This window comes from Bombina bombina, chromosome 5 (genome assembly GCF_027579735.1).
Source record: "Bombina bombina isolate aBomBom1 chromosome 5, aBomBom1.pri, whole genome shotgun sequence".
NCBI classification, from domain to species: Eukaryota; Metazoa; Chordata; class Amphibia; order Anura; family Bombinatoridae; genus Bombina; species Bombina bombina.
The window spans coordinates 1077217757-1077233979 of record NC_069503.1 but is presented as its reverse complement, the minus strand read 5'-3'; the positions used below and the strand labels follow the sequence as shown (position 1 = coordinate 1077233979).

At 37.9% G+C, this 16223-nt stretch overlaps 1 protein-coding gene across 4 annotated transcripts in view; it reads left to right on the top strand.

Annotated features, from left to right (window-relative positions):
* The window catches only part of ASAP1 (ArfGAP with SH3 domain, ankyrin repeat and PH domain 1), a 722698-nt gene that overhangs the window by 574739 nt on the left and 131736 nt on the right, over positions 1-16223 (top strand). For all 4 annotated transcript variants that reach the window (XM_053715362.1, XM_053715363.1, XM_053715364.1 and 1 more), the window contains one exon: positions 3650-3719. In XM_053715362.1, the coding sequence (XP_053571337.1) occupies positions 3650-3719 (70 nt within the window). The remainder of the gene's footprint in view (positions 1-3649; positions 3720-16223) is intronic.

Genomic DNA, 16223 nt, shown 5'->3' with positions numbered 1-16223 from the left:
AAAACCCCCCAAAATAAAAAAAAACTAACACTAATAAACCTAAACTACCCATTGCCCCTAAAGAGGCATTTGTATAGGCATTGCCCTTAAAAGAGCATTCAGCTCTTTTTCAAATTGCCCAAAAAACCCTAATTTAAAAAAATCAAAATAACACTAAAGCCCCCAATAGGTACTCATGGTTCCTGAAGTCCGGTGGAGAAGGTCTTCTTCCAGGCGAGTCCATCATCTTCATCCACAGCGAAGGCGGAGCAGAGATGCAGAGTGGTGTTCCCAGATGTGGCGATCCTCTGCGGCGGCGATCGTCCTCGGCCGCGGCTCTCCTCTTCATAGGATCGTCCGCAGCACACTGAAACCAAGAGCAAGTGAAATCTTATTGGCTGGTAAAAAGCCAATAGGATGAGAGCAACTGAAATCTTATTGGCTGTTCCTATTGACTGTTCACCAGCCAATAAGATTTCAGTTGCTGTCATCCTATTGGCTGATGTGAAAATGTCAGTTAATAGGAATTCAAGATACCCCAATAAATATGTGGTACCTGCATTTAATCTTCAGTGTGCGGCGGATGATCACATGAAGAGGAGCCTCCAAGCCGCTGAGGATCGCCGCCGCCGAGGATCGACACATCTGGGAACACCGCTCCGCATCTCCGCTCCGCGCCACCTTTGCTGTGGATGAAGATGATGGCCCCGCCTGGAAGAAGACCTCCGCCGGACTTCAGAAATCGTGAGGTTTTTTTAATTAGGGTTTTTTGGCAATGTGAAAAAGAGCTGAATGCCCTTTTAAGGGCAATGCCCATACAAATGCCCCTTTAGGGGCAATTGGTAGTTTAGGTTTATTAGTGTTAGTTTGTTTTTTTTATTTTGGTGGGTGGGGGGTTTTAATGTTAGAGGGGGGCTTAGTACATTTTTTATGTAAAAGAGCTGATTTATTTAGGGCAATGCCCTACAAAAAGCCTTTTTAAGGGCTATTGGTAGTTTATTCTTGGATTAGGTGGTGTTTTTATTTTGGGGGGGCTTTTTTATTTTCATAGGGATTAGGTTTAATTGTTTTATTTAGGATAATGTGGTTTATTATTTTTTGTAAAGTTAGATTTTTTTATTTTCTGTAATTTTAGATTAGTTTAAACTTAGTTTTCTTTATTTTTAAAGTGATGTTAGGTTTTTTATTTTAATTGTAATTTAGGATTATTTTAATTTATGTAATGGGGTTAATATAGGGGGTGTTAGGTTAGGGGGCTTAGTGATTAGTTATTTGCGTTGTAGGGTTTGGCGGTTTAGGGGTTAATAGATTTATTATGTTTATTGCGATGTCCCGGTGGATTCCGAAAATGGCAGGGTGGTGAAAGAATTTGCCTGAGGTGGATTCTTTCACCACCCTGCCATTTTCGGAATCCACCTCGATGCAGCTTTGCTGCATCCAGGTGAATTCTTTTGGCTGCGCGCACAGCCAACATTCTTTTGGTTGCCTCGCGCTACCAACATTCCTTTGAGAATGTGTGCGCAACTGCCGACGGACAAGTTACAAATGCGATTATAGTATAGATATAAAGTACACAGAAATGTCATCTAGCAAATTTGCGAGGTAACTTTCAACAAGAATCTCAAACACACGTCTAAAAATTCCGCTGAAGTTTGAGCTCTTATTGATTAAATGAGGATAGACACTTGTCAGCTTGAGAAGAAAAATCAACCGAAAGTAATAGTCTCAGTCCATCTCCCAGAATAGTGGAATCTTTAGACAGATAGTCTCATCCTAACCAAAGCTCTTTCAGCAAAACTGATTTAGAATATGAAACTAACAAATAGGAAAAATCCTTGATATATATATATATATATAGATAGATAGATAGATAGATATAATTTATATGTGTTTGTGTAAAGTTGTGTTCCACACAGAGAGATGGGATTAAAAAGTAAGCTATGTATATACGTATATATATATATATATATATATAAGTTCTTTCTACCTAATTTGGCACAAGGCTGTGTACCCAACCAAATAAAATGAATAGGTAATGTTTTAGCTGTAAGTATTAATAGTTTTTGGATACAAGTGCTTTGATCTGGATGAGATGAAATGCAAAACGACAATACAATCTAACAAATTAATTTTGAGTTTCTTCAAAATATAAGACATTATTTAGTATGTATTTAGGCTAAGTAACAAAATATCCTGTTTAAAGAGAAGGTTTGAAAATTAAATTGCCTTCTAGCTGAATTATGGAGTTTGTATTCTTTGAAGTCTTTACAGACGCATAAAAGTACAATTATGTTCCATACATAGCTGAAATTTTGCAGAAATTAAAGGGATATGAAACCTTTTTTTTCTTTTATTATTTGGATAGAGCATACAATTTTAAACAACTTTCCAAATTACTTTTATTTTTAAATTTGCTTCTTTCTCATAGTATACGTTTTTGAAGAATACACTACAGGGAGCTAGCTGAACATATCAGCCGAGCCAATGGAAAATGTATATACATCTCCCAGTAGTGTGTTGCTGCTCATGAGCTTACCTAGGTATGTGTTTCAACAAAGGAAACCAAAAGAACAAAGCACATTAATAATAGAAGTAAATAGGAAAAAACTTTTTAAATTGCATTTTTACTATATATTTGGTAATTACCATGACAACTAAATCAAAATATTTTGTCAAATATCAGTCGGTATTGCTAGCAACTAAAATACATATCTGTGATACATTTGATAATATCAAAAGTAGCAACTGTTTGTTTGTAGGAATGCTGTGCAAGAGAGTTCAGTTAAATTAACAGTGTGTTTGTTTGTAGATAATGCTTTAGGAATGCTGTGCAAGAGAGTTCAGTTAAAGTAACAGTGTGTTTGTTTGTAGATAATGCTTTATGAATGCTGTGCAAGAGAGTTCAGTTAAAGTAACAGTGTGTTTGTTTGTAGATAATGCTTTAGGAATACTGTGCCAGAGAGTTCAGTTAAATTAACAGTTTGTTTGTAGATAATGCTTTAGGAATGCTGTGCAAGAGAGTTCAGTTAAATTAACAGTGTGTTTGTTTGTAGATAATGCTTTAGGAATGCTGTGCAAGAGAGTTCTGTTAAAGTAACAGTGTGTTTGTTTGTAGATAATGCTTTAGGAATGCTGTGCAAGAGAGTTCAGTTAAAGTAACAGTGTGTTTGTTTGTAGATAATGCTTTAGGAATGCTGTGCCAGAGAGTTCAGTTAAATTAAAAGTTTGTTTGTAGATAATGCTTTAGGAATGCTGTGCAAGAAAGTTCAGTTAAATTAACAGTGTGTTTGTTTGTAGATAATGCTTTAGGAATGCTGTGCAAGAGAGTTCAGTTAAAGTAACAGTGTGTTTGTTTGTAGATAATGCTTTAGGAATGCTGTGCAAGAGAGTTCAGTTAAAGTAACAGTGTGTTTGTTTGTAGATAATGCTTTAGGAATGCTGTGCAAGAGAGTTCTGTTAAAGTAACAGTGTGTTTGTTTGTAGATAATGCTTTAGGAATGCTGTGCAAGAGAGTTCAGTTAAATTAACAGTGTGTTTGTTTGTAGATAATGCTTTAGGAATGCTGTGCAAGAGAGTTCAGTTAAATTAACAGTGTGTTTGTAGATAATGCTTTAGGAATTCTGTGCAAGAGAGTTCAGTTATATTAACAGTGTGTTTGTTTTCTTTTCAGACTCAGGAAGGTGTGGCAGAGACGAAAGTGCACTGTGAAGAATGGGATACTCACGATATCCCATGCAACAGTATGTAATTCATATGCCATATTTTACATATACATACATGTATTAGCAACTAAGAACAGAATTATAGACTCAGTATATAAATACATATTTTATAAGCTCTGAAAACTGTACATTTTCTTAGTAGATTTTGCAGGGTTTTGCTATGCCAGAACAATCCAGGGATACACCCATGGGAAATCCTCTTGAGTATGTTTACCTAGTGCCATTTGTTGTGGCCAATCAAAGACTAAATGGAAGTGATCCTGCAATCTGCTCTAAGCAATTGTTACAATTCAAATAGTGTTGTCAGGTAAACTGTAGCATACTTAAGTATGCAGCATGGTTCTGAGCCTCTCTTTGGGGCATGAAAAACCGACAATTTGCAAAGCTAAATTAGAGTGGAAAAACAGGCATAAATTAATAATAGATTTGCACTGTATTATTTTATTTGTATTATTTTTTTATGTGTAATTGAACATTTTATGGGGGATTTATTAACTGTCCCTTTAAGCAATGCTAAATAATAATATTAATAATAAATAAATAATTAATAAATTAATCTGGAACTACATCATTCTTCTCTCATTATAACTGATTATCTGATCTCCATCAAATACTCAAATTGTTACTCAGATTTGGGGCGAGACTCTCTAAAGCTCTGTGGCTTTTCATATTATTTAAAGGGCCATAATAGTCTAGAAATGACATGCTGTAATCCTTTAGCGCATGTAAGTTTAAGACTATCAACACTACTCTACTGTGTGTTTAACCCCCACAAAGTGGTTAAACACATAGTAGGAGTGCTGCTTGGGACCCGTGGTGCACTGTTGGTTCTGAGTAGAACTCGTCACTGATCCAATAAGCAGCTGCAGTCGCACAACTCAGATGTGCAACTAGAGCACTTCTACTGCGTGCTTAAGCCCTTTGCGGGGGTTTACTACACAGTAGAGCAGGGTCAATAATCATAAAAATGACATTTCGTCTATTATGGCCCTTCAAGGAGGCTTCTTAGTGCTGTGAGGTCCCTAAAATACTTTTTAGAAAGGCACAATTTAGCTTCAGAGCTGTTTATCTTGCTATTTGGGGTTCTGGATGTGAGATGCATACATTACAATATAATGCTCCCCGGAAAAAACTAAAACGCATGATTTCTGTTCAGACTGGCAAGTTTTTTTTAATCACACCCTTAAACTTTACACAATTAGACACTTGTTTTCAAAACAAATGGGTAGTTGGGTAACAGCAAATCTGTCCTGGTTTGTGACAATTACGTTAAAAAAACTCTTCTGTATATAAACAGCTAAATGATAAACGCCAACTAAGGTTGTTTTGCTTCATTACTGCTCTGGACTTTACAGTTTTGATGTATTTGACCATATATGATGTGGTATTATTCAGTTCTTTATTTAAATCCAGTATTGGGGACTATTATGGGGCAGACGTAATCCAAAGTACAGAAATTCTATATATAACTGTACTTCCTACAATCTTAAAGTTGCAATAGTAGTGTTGAAACCCCACAAAAGGTTAAGAATTTGATTGAAGTGAATACATAATTTCTCATAATTTTTCAATTTTTTTTTTCAGTTTTTCATATTTGGCTATATACATCTTTTAGTGGAATTGCTAATACAACTATAGTTAACAGACATGGGGGCAATTGAAGGATTTAATGTATTGAGAGAACATATAGAGAGAATATATTCAAAAGCACTCACAAATGTTGCTTCTTAAAAGGACATTATACACTAAATAAATGCTAAATAGAATAAAGTATTCAGAGAAAAGATTAGTCTGAGAATTTGAATGTCCCTTTAAAACATTTTTATGTTTTTCAGGAGAAAGAATTTCATTGGAAATATTTCTTTATAGCTCCCTGTGTTTATGAAGCTACTACAAAGTATAACAAAACCCATCTGCTCATCTAAATTTGTGACATATTTAGAATGAAAATATATTTACTACAGAAAATTAATGTTTTGCAAGATCAGATCAGCAGATGACACTATTTGGCAGATAGAGATGTGAGCCGCTCACTCCTAATGGAACGTTGCAAGCAAACATTTTCTATCAAATTAGTGAACGATCAGCACTTTAAAATATTTGATTTTTTTTTTTAAATATAAAATTTTAAATAACAGCTGTTTAATATTAAATTGAAACCTGTTTGTGCGTCACAGATAGGGAAGTGTCCTTTGCTCACTGAAGTATCGGTGCAGCTCCTACAGACAGAACTGTACAAATAAATGTGTTTATTCATTACGAAAATATTTAATTGTCCAACAGAAAACAAATCAGTATGTTTTACAATACTGTCATTTAGTGCAGGGAAAAGTATTTCACTGCCCTTTATTGCTGTTAATACAGAATTCTGGTTTCCCATGTGTATTGGTTACAACAAGTCCTGGAGGAATTACATTGCTTAAATTCTTGTCAGGTGCAGTCTGGCTTTTGTCTTAGGAGTTTCAATGCTTTGAAACAGTATTTTGTAACCAAATTTAAAGGGACATAAAACCCAAGATTTTTCTTTCATGATTCAGATAGCACATGCAATTTTACACAGCTTTTTAAATGTACTTCTATTATCTTATTTGCGTTGTTGTCTTGGTATAATTTGTTTAAAACATACCTAGGTATGCTTACTCAGAGCTAGCTGCTGATTGGTTGCTGCCCATAAATGTAGCCACCAATCAGCAAGTGCTACCTAGGGTGCTGAACCAAAAATGGGCAGTCTCCTAAGCTTACATTCCTGTTTTTTTTTTTTTTTTCCAAATAAAAATACAAAGAGAATGAAGAAAAATTGATAATAGGAGTAAATTAGAAAGTTGCTTAAAATTGCAAGCTCTATCTGAATCATGAAAGAAAAAAATTGTGTTTTATATCCCTTTAAGTGTTGACTTTCCATCATTTCGGTAACCTAATACTTAATCTGTATTTTAAAGCATTAAGGATTTCCATGACTGAAGAGGGCTATAAGTGTTTCCTAATCAGCATTAATGTTGTTGTTGTTGTAAATAAAAATATTTATTTATTTATTTTGAAAAATAAATGTTTTCTTTGCTCCTACATCTGAGAGTGTTTTGGTGCTTTTGTTTTTCTATAGTTGTCTCTGTCAGTCAATAGGCACTTCACTTTAAATTTAAAGGGACACTAAACCCAAACATTTTCTTTCACGATTCAGATAGAGCATGTGATTTTAAACAACTTTCTCTTGTAAGGTGTATCCAGTCCACGGATTCATCCATTACTTGTGGGATATTCTTCTTCCCAACAGGAAGCTGCAAGAGGATCACCCACAGCAGAGCTGTCTATATAGCTCCTCCCCTAACTGCCACCTCCAGTCATTCTCTTGCAGCTCTCGACAAGGGAAGTAGCTAGAGAGATGTGGTGCATTAATGTAGTTTATCTTCAATCAAAAGTTTATTATTTTCAAATGGTACCGGAGTTGTACTATTTTAGCCTCAGGCAGAAAGTTGAAGAAGAGTCTGCCTGAAGTTTTTGATGATCTTAGCGGTTTGAAACTAAGATCCACTGCTGTTCTTACACATAAATGAAGAGATGGGTAACTTCAGCTGGGGGAATAGCGTGCAGGATTACCTGCTCTGAGGTATGTGCAGTTTTAAATTTTCTAGAGAGATGATAAGTTAGAAAATGCTGACAGTGCCTGATTTATTTAAGGTAAGCCTGATTACAGTGATTTAATAATGACTGGTATCATGCTTGCTGTAAAGGGTAATATTTTTGTTATTTACTCGCATTACTTAATAGATATAACGTTTGCTTGATGTGTATAAACGTTTTTTACAAATGGTGATAAAACTTTATTCTGGGGCCCAGTTTTTCCACATGGCTGACTAGATTTTGCCTAGGGATAGTTTTTTAAGGCCCTCTCACTGTGAGTACAGGTTGGGAGGGGCCTATTTTTGCGCCTTAATTGCGCAGTAGTTTTTGCAGCTTGAGACATCCAGCTTCCCTGAAGGAGTCCCCTGAACATATAGGACCTCTCTAAAGGGTTTTTGTGCCTTCCAAAGTCGTTGTATGGGCAGGTAGGAGCCACAGTAGAGCTGTGGCAGTTGATTGTGACTGTTTAAAAACGGTTATATAATTTTTTTGATCCGGTTTTGAAACTAAGGGGTTAATCATCCATTTGCAAGTGGGTGCAATGCTATTTCAGTCTATTATACACACTGTAAAAATTTTGTAAATTTTACTGCTTTTTTCACTGTTTTGCAGTTTCTGTGATTGTTTATTTCTCTTAAAGGCACAGTACCGTTTTTATTTTTTGCTTGTTCACAGTTATTAAAGTGTTTTCCAAGCTTGCTGGTCTCATTACTAGTCTGTTTAAACATGTCTGACATAGAGGAAACTCATTGTTCATTATGTTTAGAAGCCATTGTGGAACACCCTCTTAGAATGTGTACCAAATGCACTGATTTTACTATAGATTACAAAGACCATATTCTGGCTTTAAAAAAGTTATCACCAGAAGAAATTGACAAGGAGGAAGTTATGCCGTCTAACTCTCCCCACGTGTCAGAACCTATAACTCCCGCTCAGGGGACGCCAAGTACATCTAGCGCGCCCATTGCGTATACCTTACAAGACATGGCGGCAGTTATGAATCATACCCTTACAGAGGTATTATCTAAACTGCTGGGATTGCAAGGAAAGCGAGACAGCTCTGGGACTAGAATAAATACAGAGCTCTCTGACGCTTTAGTGGCTATGTCTGATACACCCTCACAATGTACTGAAGCTGAAGCAGGGGAGCTTCAATCTGTGGGTGATTTTTCTGATTCAGGGAAGATACTTCAACCTGATTCTGATAAAGTTAAGCTTGAGCACCTCCGCATATTGCTCAGGGAGGTCTTAGCAACTCTGGACGACTGTGACGCTATTGTAGTCCCAGAGAAATTATGTAGATTGGATAAATACTATGCAGTACCTACTTACACTGATGTTTTTCCAATCCCTAAGAGGTTTTCTGAAATTTTTACTAAGGAATGGGATAGACCAGGTGTACCGTTCTCTCCCCCTCCTGTTTTTAAAAAGATGTTTCCTATAGATGCCGCTACACGGGACTTGTGGCAGACGGTCCCTAAGGTGGAGGGAGCAGTTTCTACTCTAGCTAAGCGTACCACTATCCCTGTCGAGGACAGTTGTGGTTTTCTAGATCCAATGGACAAAAAATTAGAGGGTTACCTTAAGAAAATTTTTATTCAACAAGGTTTTATTCTCCAGCCTCCTGCATGCATTGCCCCAGTCACTGCTGCTGCGGCTTTCTGGTTTGAGTCTCTAGAGGAGGCTCTACAGGTTGAAACCCCATTGGAAGATATTATTAACAAGCTTAAGGCCCTTAAGCTAGCCAATTCATTTGTTTCTGACGCCGTTGTTCATTTAACCAAGCTAACAGCTAAAAATTCAGGTTTTGCTATTCAGGTGCGTAGGGCGCTATGGCTTAAATCCTGGTCAGCTGACGTGACTTCAAAGTCTAAACTTCTCAACATTCCCTTCAAAGGACAGACCCTATTCGGGCCTGGACTGAAGGAGATCATTGCTGACATCACTGGAGGAAAAGGTCACGCCCTTCCTCAAGATAGGTCCAACAAATTAAGGACCAAACAGTCTAGTTTTCGGCCCTTTCGAACTTCAAGAGTGGCGCAGCTTCAACTTCCTCTAACACAAAACAAGAGGGAACTTTTGCCCAGTCTAAGCCGGTCTGGAGACCTAACCAGGCTTGGAACAAGGGGAAACAGGCCAAGAAGCCTGCTCCTGCCTCTAAGACAGCATGAAGAAGCAGCCCCCGATCCGGAAATGGATCTAGTAGGGGGCAGACTCTCTCTCTTCGCCCAGGCTTGGGCAAGAGATGTCCAGGATCCCTGGGCATTGAAAATTGTGTCAAGGGTTATCTTCTGGAATTCAAAACCTCTCCCCCAAAAGGGAGATTTCATCTCTCACATTTATCTGCAAACCAGATAAAGAGAGAGGCATTCTTACATTGTGTTAAAGACCTCCTAGTTATGGGAGTGATCCACCCAGTTTCGCAGGAGGAACAGTGGCAGGGCTTCTATTCAAATCTGTTTGTAGTTCCCAAGAAAGAGGGAACATTCAGACCAATGTTCGATCTCAAGATCTTAAACAAATTTCTCAGGGTCCCATCCTTCAAGATGGAGACTATTCGAACCATCCTTCCTATGATCCAGGAGGGTCAATATATGACTACCGTAGACTTAAAGGATGCTTATCTTCACATCCCGATACACAAAGATCATCATCGCTTTCTCAGGTTTGCCTTTCTAGACAGGCACTACCAGTTTGTGGCTCTTCCCTTCGGGTTGGCCACAGCACCAAGAATCTTTACGAAGGTTCTAGGGTCCCTCCTAGCGGTCCTAAGGCCGCGGGGTATAGCAGTAGCCCCTTACTTAGACGACATTCTGATACAGGCGTCAACTTTTCAAATCGCCAGGTCCCATACGGACATTGTTCTGGCATTTCTGAGGTCCCATGGGTGGAAGGTGAATGAAGAAAAGAGTTCTCTATCCCCTCTAACAAGAGTTTCATTCCTAGGGACTCTGATAGATTCGGTAGAAATGAAGATTTACCTAACAAAGGCCAGATTGTCAAAACTTCTAGACTCTTGCCGTGTTCTTTATTCCACTTCTCTTCCTTCAGTGGCTCAGTGTATGGAAGTAATCGGTTTAATGGTAGCGGCAATGGACATAGTACCGTTTGCCCGCCTACATCTCAGACCGCTGCAACTTTGCATGCTCAGTCAGTGGAATGGGGATTACACAGATTTGTCCCCTCTACTAAATCTGGATCAAGAAACCAGGGATTCTCTTCTCTGGTGGCTATCTCAGGTCCATCTGTCCAAGGGGATGAGCTTCCGCAGGCCAGATTGGACTATAGTAATGACAGATGCCAGCCTTCTGGGCTGGGGTGCAGTCTGGAACTCCCTGAAGGCTCAGGGCTCATGGACTCAGGAGGAGGCACTCCTTCCGATAAACATTCTGGAACTAAGAGCGATTTTCAATGCTCTTCAGGCGTGGCCTCAGTTAGCTGCGGTCAGGTTCATCAGATTTTAGTCGGACAATATCACGACTGTAGCCTACAAACTTGCCCAAAATACCTGGAATCACTCCATTTAAACAGATATAATAGAGCCTTATTTATTTCTATTTACCTGTCAAACCTATATACAGTATATATAGATAGATACAGTTGTGCTCATAAGTTTACATACCCTGGCAGAATTTATGATTTCTTGGCCATTTTTCAGAGAATATGAATGATAACACAAAAACTTTCCTTTCACTCATGGTTAGTGTTTGGCTGAAGCCATTTATTATCAATCAACTGTGTTTACTCTTTTTAAATCATAATGACAACAGAAACTACCCAAATGACCCTGATCAAAATTTTACATACCCTGGTGATTGACACAAAGAGGCCAATTTATTAAAGGTCTTGCGGGCCTCATCCGACAGTGCGGATCAAGTCTGCAAGACCTCACTGAATGCGGAGAGCAATATACTCTCCGTATTCAGCATTGCACCAGCAGCTCACAAGAGCTGTTGGTGCAACGCCGCCCCCTGCAGACTCGCGGTCAATGGGCCGCCAGCAGGGAGGTGTCAATCAACCAATTAATCGTACTTGATCGGGTTGAATTCCGGCGATTCCTGTCCGCCTCATCAGAGCAGATGGACAGGGTTATGGAGCAGCGGTCTTTAGACTGCTGCTCCATAACTTGTGTTTCTGGTGAGTCTGAAGACTCGCCAGAAACACGGCCCTTCAAGCTTCATTCGGAGCTTGATAGATAGGCCTCAAAGGGGTTTGAATGGCTATTAAAGGTAACCATCCTCATCTGTGATCTGTTTGCTTGTAATTCGTGTGTGTGTATAAAAGGTCAATGAGTTTCTGGACTCCTGACAGACCCTTGCATCTTTCATTCAGTGCTGCACTGAAGTTTCTGGATTCTAAATCATAGGGAAAGAAAAAGAATTGTCAAAGGATCTGCGGGAAAAGGTAGTTGAACTGTATAAATCCGGAAAGGGATATAAAAAGATATCCAAGGAATTGAGAATTCAAATCAGCAGTGTTCAAACTCTAATCAAGAAGTGAAAAATGAGGGGTTCTGTTTGATAACTTACTGCATTCATCTTGCCATCAATTCTGACCAAATTTCCTGTGCCTTTGTAGCTCTTACATCCTCAAAACATCAGCGATCCACCTCCGTGTTTCACAGTAGGAATGGTGTACCTTTCATCATAGGCCTTGTTGACTCCTCTCCAAATGTAGCGTTTATGGTTGTGACCAAAAAGCAAAATTTTGGTCTCATCAATCCAAATGACTTTGTGCCATAAGGTTTGAGGCTTGTCTCTGTGCTGTTTGGCTTATTGTAAGCGGGATACTTTGTGGCATTTGCGTACTAATGACTTTCTTCTGGTGACTCAACCATGCAGCCTATCTTTCTTCAAGTGCCTCCTTATTGTGCATCTTGAAACGGCCACACCACATGTTTTCAGAGAGTCCTGTATTTCACCTGAAGTTATTTGTGGATTTGTCTTTGCATCCTGAACAATTTTCCTGGCAGTTGTGGCTGAAATTTTAGTTGGTCTACCTGACCGTGGTTTGGTGTGTTTTAACCCCTTTGCGTGGGTGCTTTGTGGTTCCTGGGGTTACTTTTACTATGTGTTTAACATATTTGCAGTGGTTAAATACATAGTAATGCAGGGTTGCTAATGTTAAAATGACATGCTCTAACAAATTAGAGCTTGTCATTTTTCCACTATAATGGCCCTTTAAATTACAGGAAAAACAGGCAGAATAAATATTGAAAGTTTATTTTAAATTTTTTTAAATTATACATAATTAAAGTTTTTATGGGGAATTAAATGTTTAGTTTAATTTTCCTTTAAAGGGACAGTAAACACATTGATATTTTTTATATAAAATGTTTAGTTAAAGTGATTGTAAACCTTAATGAATTAAAGCCCAGGATCAAAAAATACTCTCATGCTTTCTTTAGCATTTGGATGACGAATCCGGCTTACTCCAATCATTGTGTGCCCCCTTTTGGCGTCCACCTCAATGGGGACGCACCCATTGGAGGAAGGCAAATTCGTCATCGATCTGCTAAAGAAAGCATGAGATGCAGGCAGAGGATTGGCGTTATGTTGACCATAACGCAAAGGTAAGTATTTTTAAAAAATAAGTGTCTTTGTAAACTTTAATGAATTAACGTTCCCCTGTTTTTAAGATTATTTTTTTACCCTGGGCTTTAATTTATTAAACTTTGCAATCACTTTAAGAGCAGTAAAGCAACTTTGCAACATGCTATCATTATTTAATTGGCTCCCTTATGTAATTTAACTCTAAAAATGTGAATTTTCTAATACTCAGATTGAGAAATGCACACTGCAGACATTTCAAGGCTAACCCTTCTACATATCTTTGCGTAATTGACTTCAGCAGATAACAACTACAAACCAGTGCACTTTATACTAACATAAAGAATGTAGCTAGTCTCCCTATCTGCAGACTCAAGGTCAGATTAGCTACAAAACGTGGTGGATGGAGTGTAGTTATTTAAAAAACAATTGCAGCAAGCAAAAAAAATAAATAAAAAATATATATATATATATATATATAATCAGACTTTGCTGATATGTTCTTCTATAACAACACATCAGAAATGTAATCAAAATGAGCATACAGAGGAAAGAATCCTTGGCTGTTCTTTTCTCAGATAGATACTTTAAGGAACATGAAACAACTTTCTAATTTACTTTTATTATCAATTTTGCTAAAATATCTTTCTTTCATGTAATTGGCAAGAGTCCATGAGCTAGTGACATATGGGATATACAATCCTACCAGGAGGGGCAAAGTTTCCCAAACCTCAAAATGCCTATAAATACACCCCTCACCACACCCACAATTCAGTTTTACAAACTTTGCCTCCTATGGAGGTGGTGAAGTAAGTTTGTGCTAAGATTTCTACGTTGATATGCGCTTCTCAGCATTGTTGAAGCCCGATTCCTCTTAGAGTACAGCGAATGTCAGAGGGACGTGAAGGGAGTATCACCTATTGAATACAATGATTTCCCTAACGGGGGTCTTTTTCATGGGTTCTCTGTTATCGGTCGTAGAGATTCATCTCCTACCTCCCTTTTCAGATCGACGATATACTTTCAAATTTACCATTACCTCTACTAAAGAACTGTTTTAGTACTGGTTTGGCTATCTGCTATATGTGGATGGGTGTCTTTTGGTAAGTATGTTTTCATTTTCTTAAGACACTCTCAGCTATGGTTTGGCACTTTATGCAAATTATGTAAAGTTCTAAATATATGTATTGTACTTATATTTGCCATGAGTCAGGTTCATGTATTTCCTTCTGCAGACTGTCAGTTTCATATTTGGGAATATAAACACTTAGAAATTTGTTTCTTACCTGGGGTTTAGTCTTTTTCAATTTGACTACTTTTGCATTTGTGGGTATTAGGCCCGCGGGTGCGTCAAATGTTAGACTTTATTGCGTCATTTTTTGGCGCAATTTTTTTTGGCGCGGGAAATTACGTTTTTGACGCAACTTCTTCAATTCCGGCGTCATACGTGACGTTCCGGTCATTTTTGGTGCCAAAAAAGTTTTCCATTATTTCTATACCCCATTGTTGTTTGCCTCCTGCTTTCTTTTCTATCAAGAGGCCTATGCTTTTGCATTTTTTTCCCATTCCTGAAACTGTCATTTAAGGAAATAGACAATTTTGCTTTATATGTTGTTTTTTCTCTTACATTGAGCAAGATGTCACAATCTGATCCTGTCTCTGAAGGTTCTGCTGGAACATTGCTGCCTGACATGGGTTCTACAAAAGCTAAGTGCATTTGTTGTAAAATTGTAGAAATTATTCCACCGAATGTCATTTGTAATAGTTGTCATGATAAACTTTTACATGCAGATAGTGTCTCTATCAGTAATAGTACATTGCCAGTTGCAGTTCCTTCAACTTCTAATGTGCATGATATACCTGTAAATTTTAAAGATTTTGTTTCTGAATCTATTATGAAGGCTTTGTCTGCATTTCCACCTTCTAATAAACGTAAAAGGTCTTTTAAAACTTCTCATTTAGCTGATGAAATTTCAAATGACCAACAACATAATAATTCATCCTCTTCTGATGAGGATCTATCTGAAACAGAAGATCCTTCCTCAGATATTGACACTGACAAATCTACTTATTTATTTAAAATAGAGTATATGCGTTCTTTATTAAAAGAAGTGTTAATTACGTTGGATATTGAGGTAACCAGTCCTATTGACGTTCAGTCTAATAAACGTTTAAATGCTGTTTTTAAACCTCCTGTGGTTTCTCCAGGTGTTTTTCCTATTCCTGAGGCTATTTCTGATATGATTTCTAGGGAATGGAATAAGCCAGGTACTTCCTTTATTCCTTCTTCAAGGTTTAAGAGATTGTATCCTTTGCCAGCAAAATCTATAGAGTTTTGGGAAAAAATCCCCAAAGTTGATGGCGCTATTTCTACTCTTGCTAAACGTACCACTATTCCTATGGAAGATAGCACTTCCTTTAAGGATCCTTTAGATAGGAAGCTTGAATCTTATCTAAGGAAGGCCAATTTATATTCAGGTCATCTTCTCAGACCTGCTATTTCTTTGGGTGATGTTGCGGCTGCTTCAACTTTCTGGTTGGAAAATTTAGCGCAACATGAATTGGATTATGACATATCTAGCATTGTTCGCCTACTACAACATGCTAATCATTTTATTTGTGATGCCATTTTTGATATTATCAAAATTGATGTTAGATCCATGTCTTTAGCTGTATTAGCTAGAAGAGCTTTGTGGCTTAAATCTTGGAATGCTGATATGACATCTAAATCTAGATTACTATCTCTTTCTTTCCAAGGTAATAATTTATTTGGTTCTCAGTTGGATTCTATTATTTCAACTATCACTGGAGGAAAAGGAGTTTCTTTCATGTAATTAACAAGAGTCCATGAGCTAGTGACGTATGGGATATACATTCCTACCAGGAGGGGCAAAGTTTCCCAAACCTTAAAATGCCTATAAATACACCCCTCACCACACCCACAAATCAGTTTTTACAAACTTTGCCTCCAAGGGAGGTGGTGAAGTAAGTTTGTGCTAGATTCTACGTTGATATGCGCTCCGCAGCAAGTTGGAGCCCGGTTTTCCTCTCAGCGTGCAGTGAATGTCAGAGGGATGTGAGGAGAGTATTGCCTATTGAATGCAGTGATCTCCTTCTACGGGGTCTATTTCATAAGGTTCTCTGTTATCGGTCGTAGAGATTCATCTCTTACCTCCCTTTTCAGATCGACGATATACTCTTACATTTACCATTTCCTCTACTGATTCTCGTTTCAGTACTGGTTTGGCTTTCTACAAACATGTAGATGAGTGTCCTGGGGTAAGTAAGTCTTATTTTCTGTGACACTCTAAGCTATGGTTGGGCACTTTATTTATAAAGTTCTAAATATATGTAT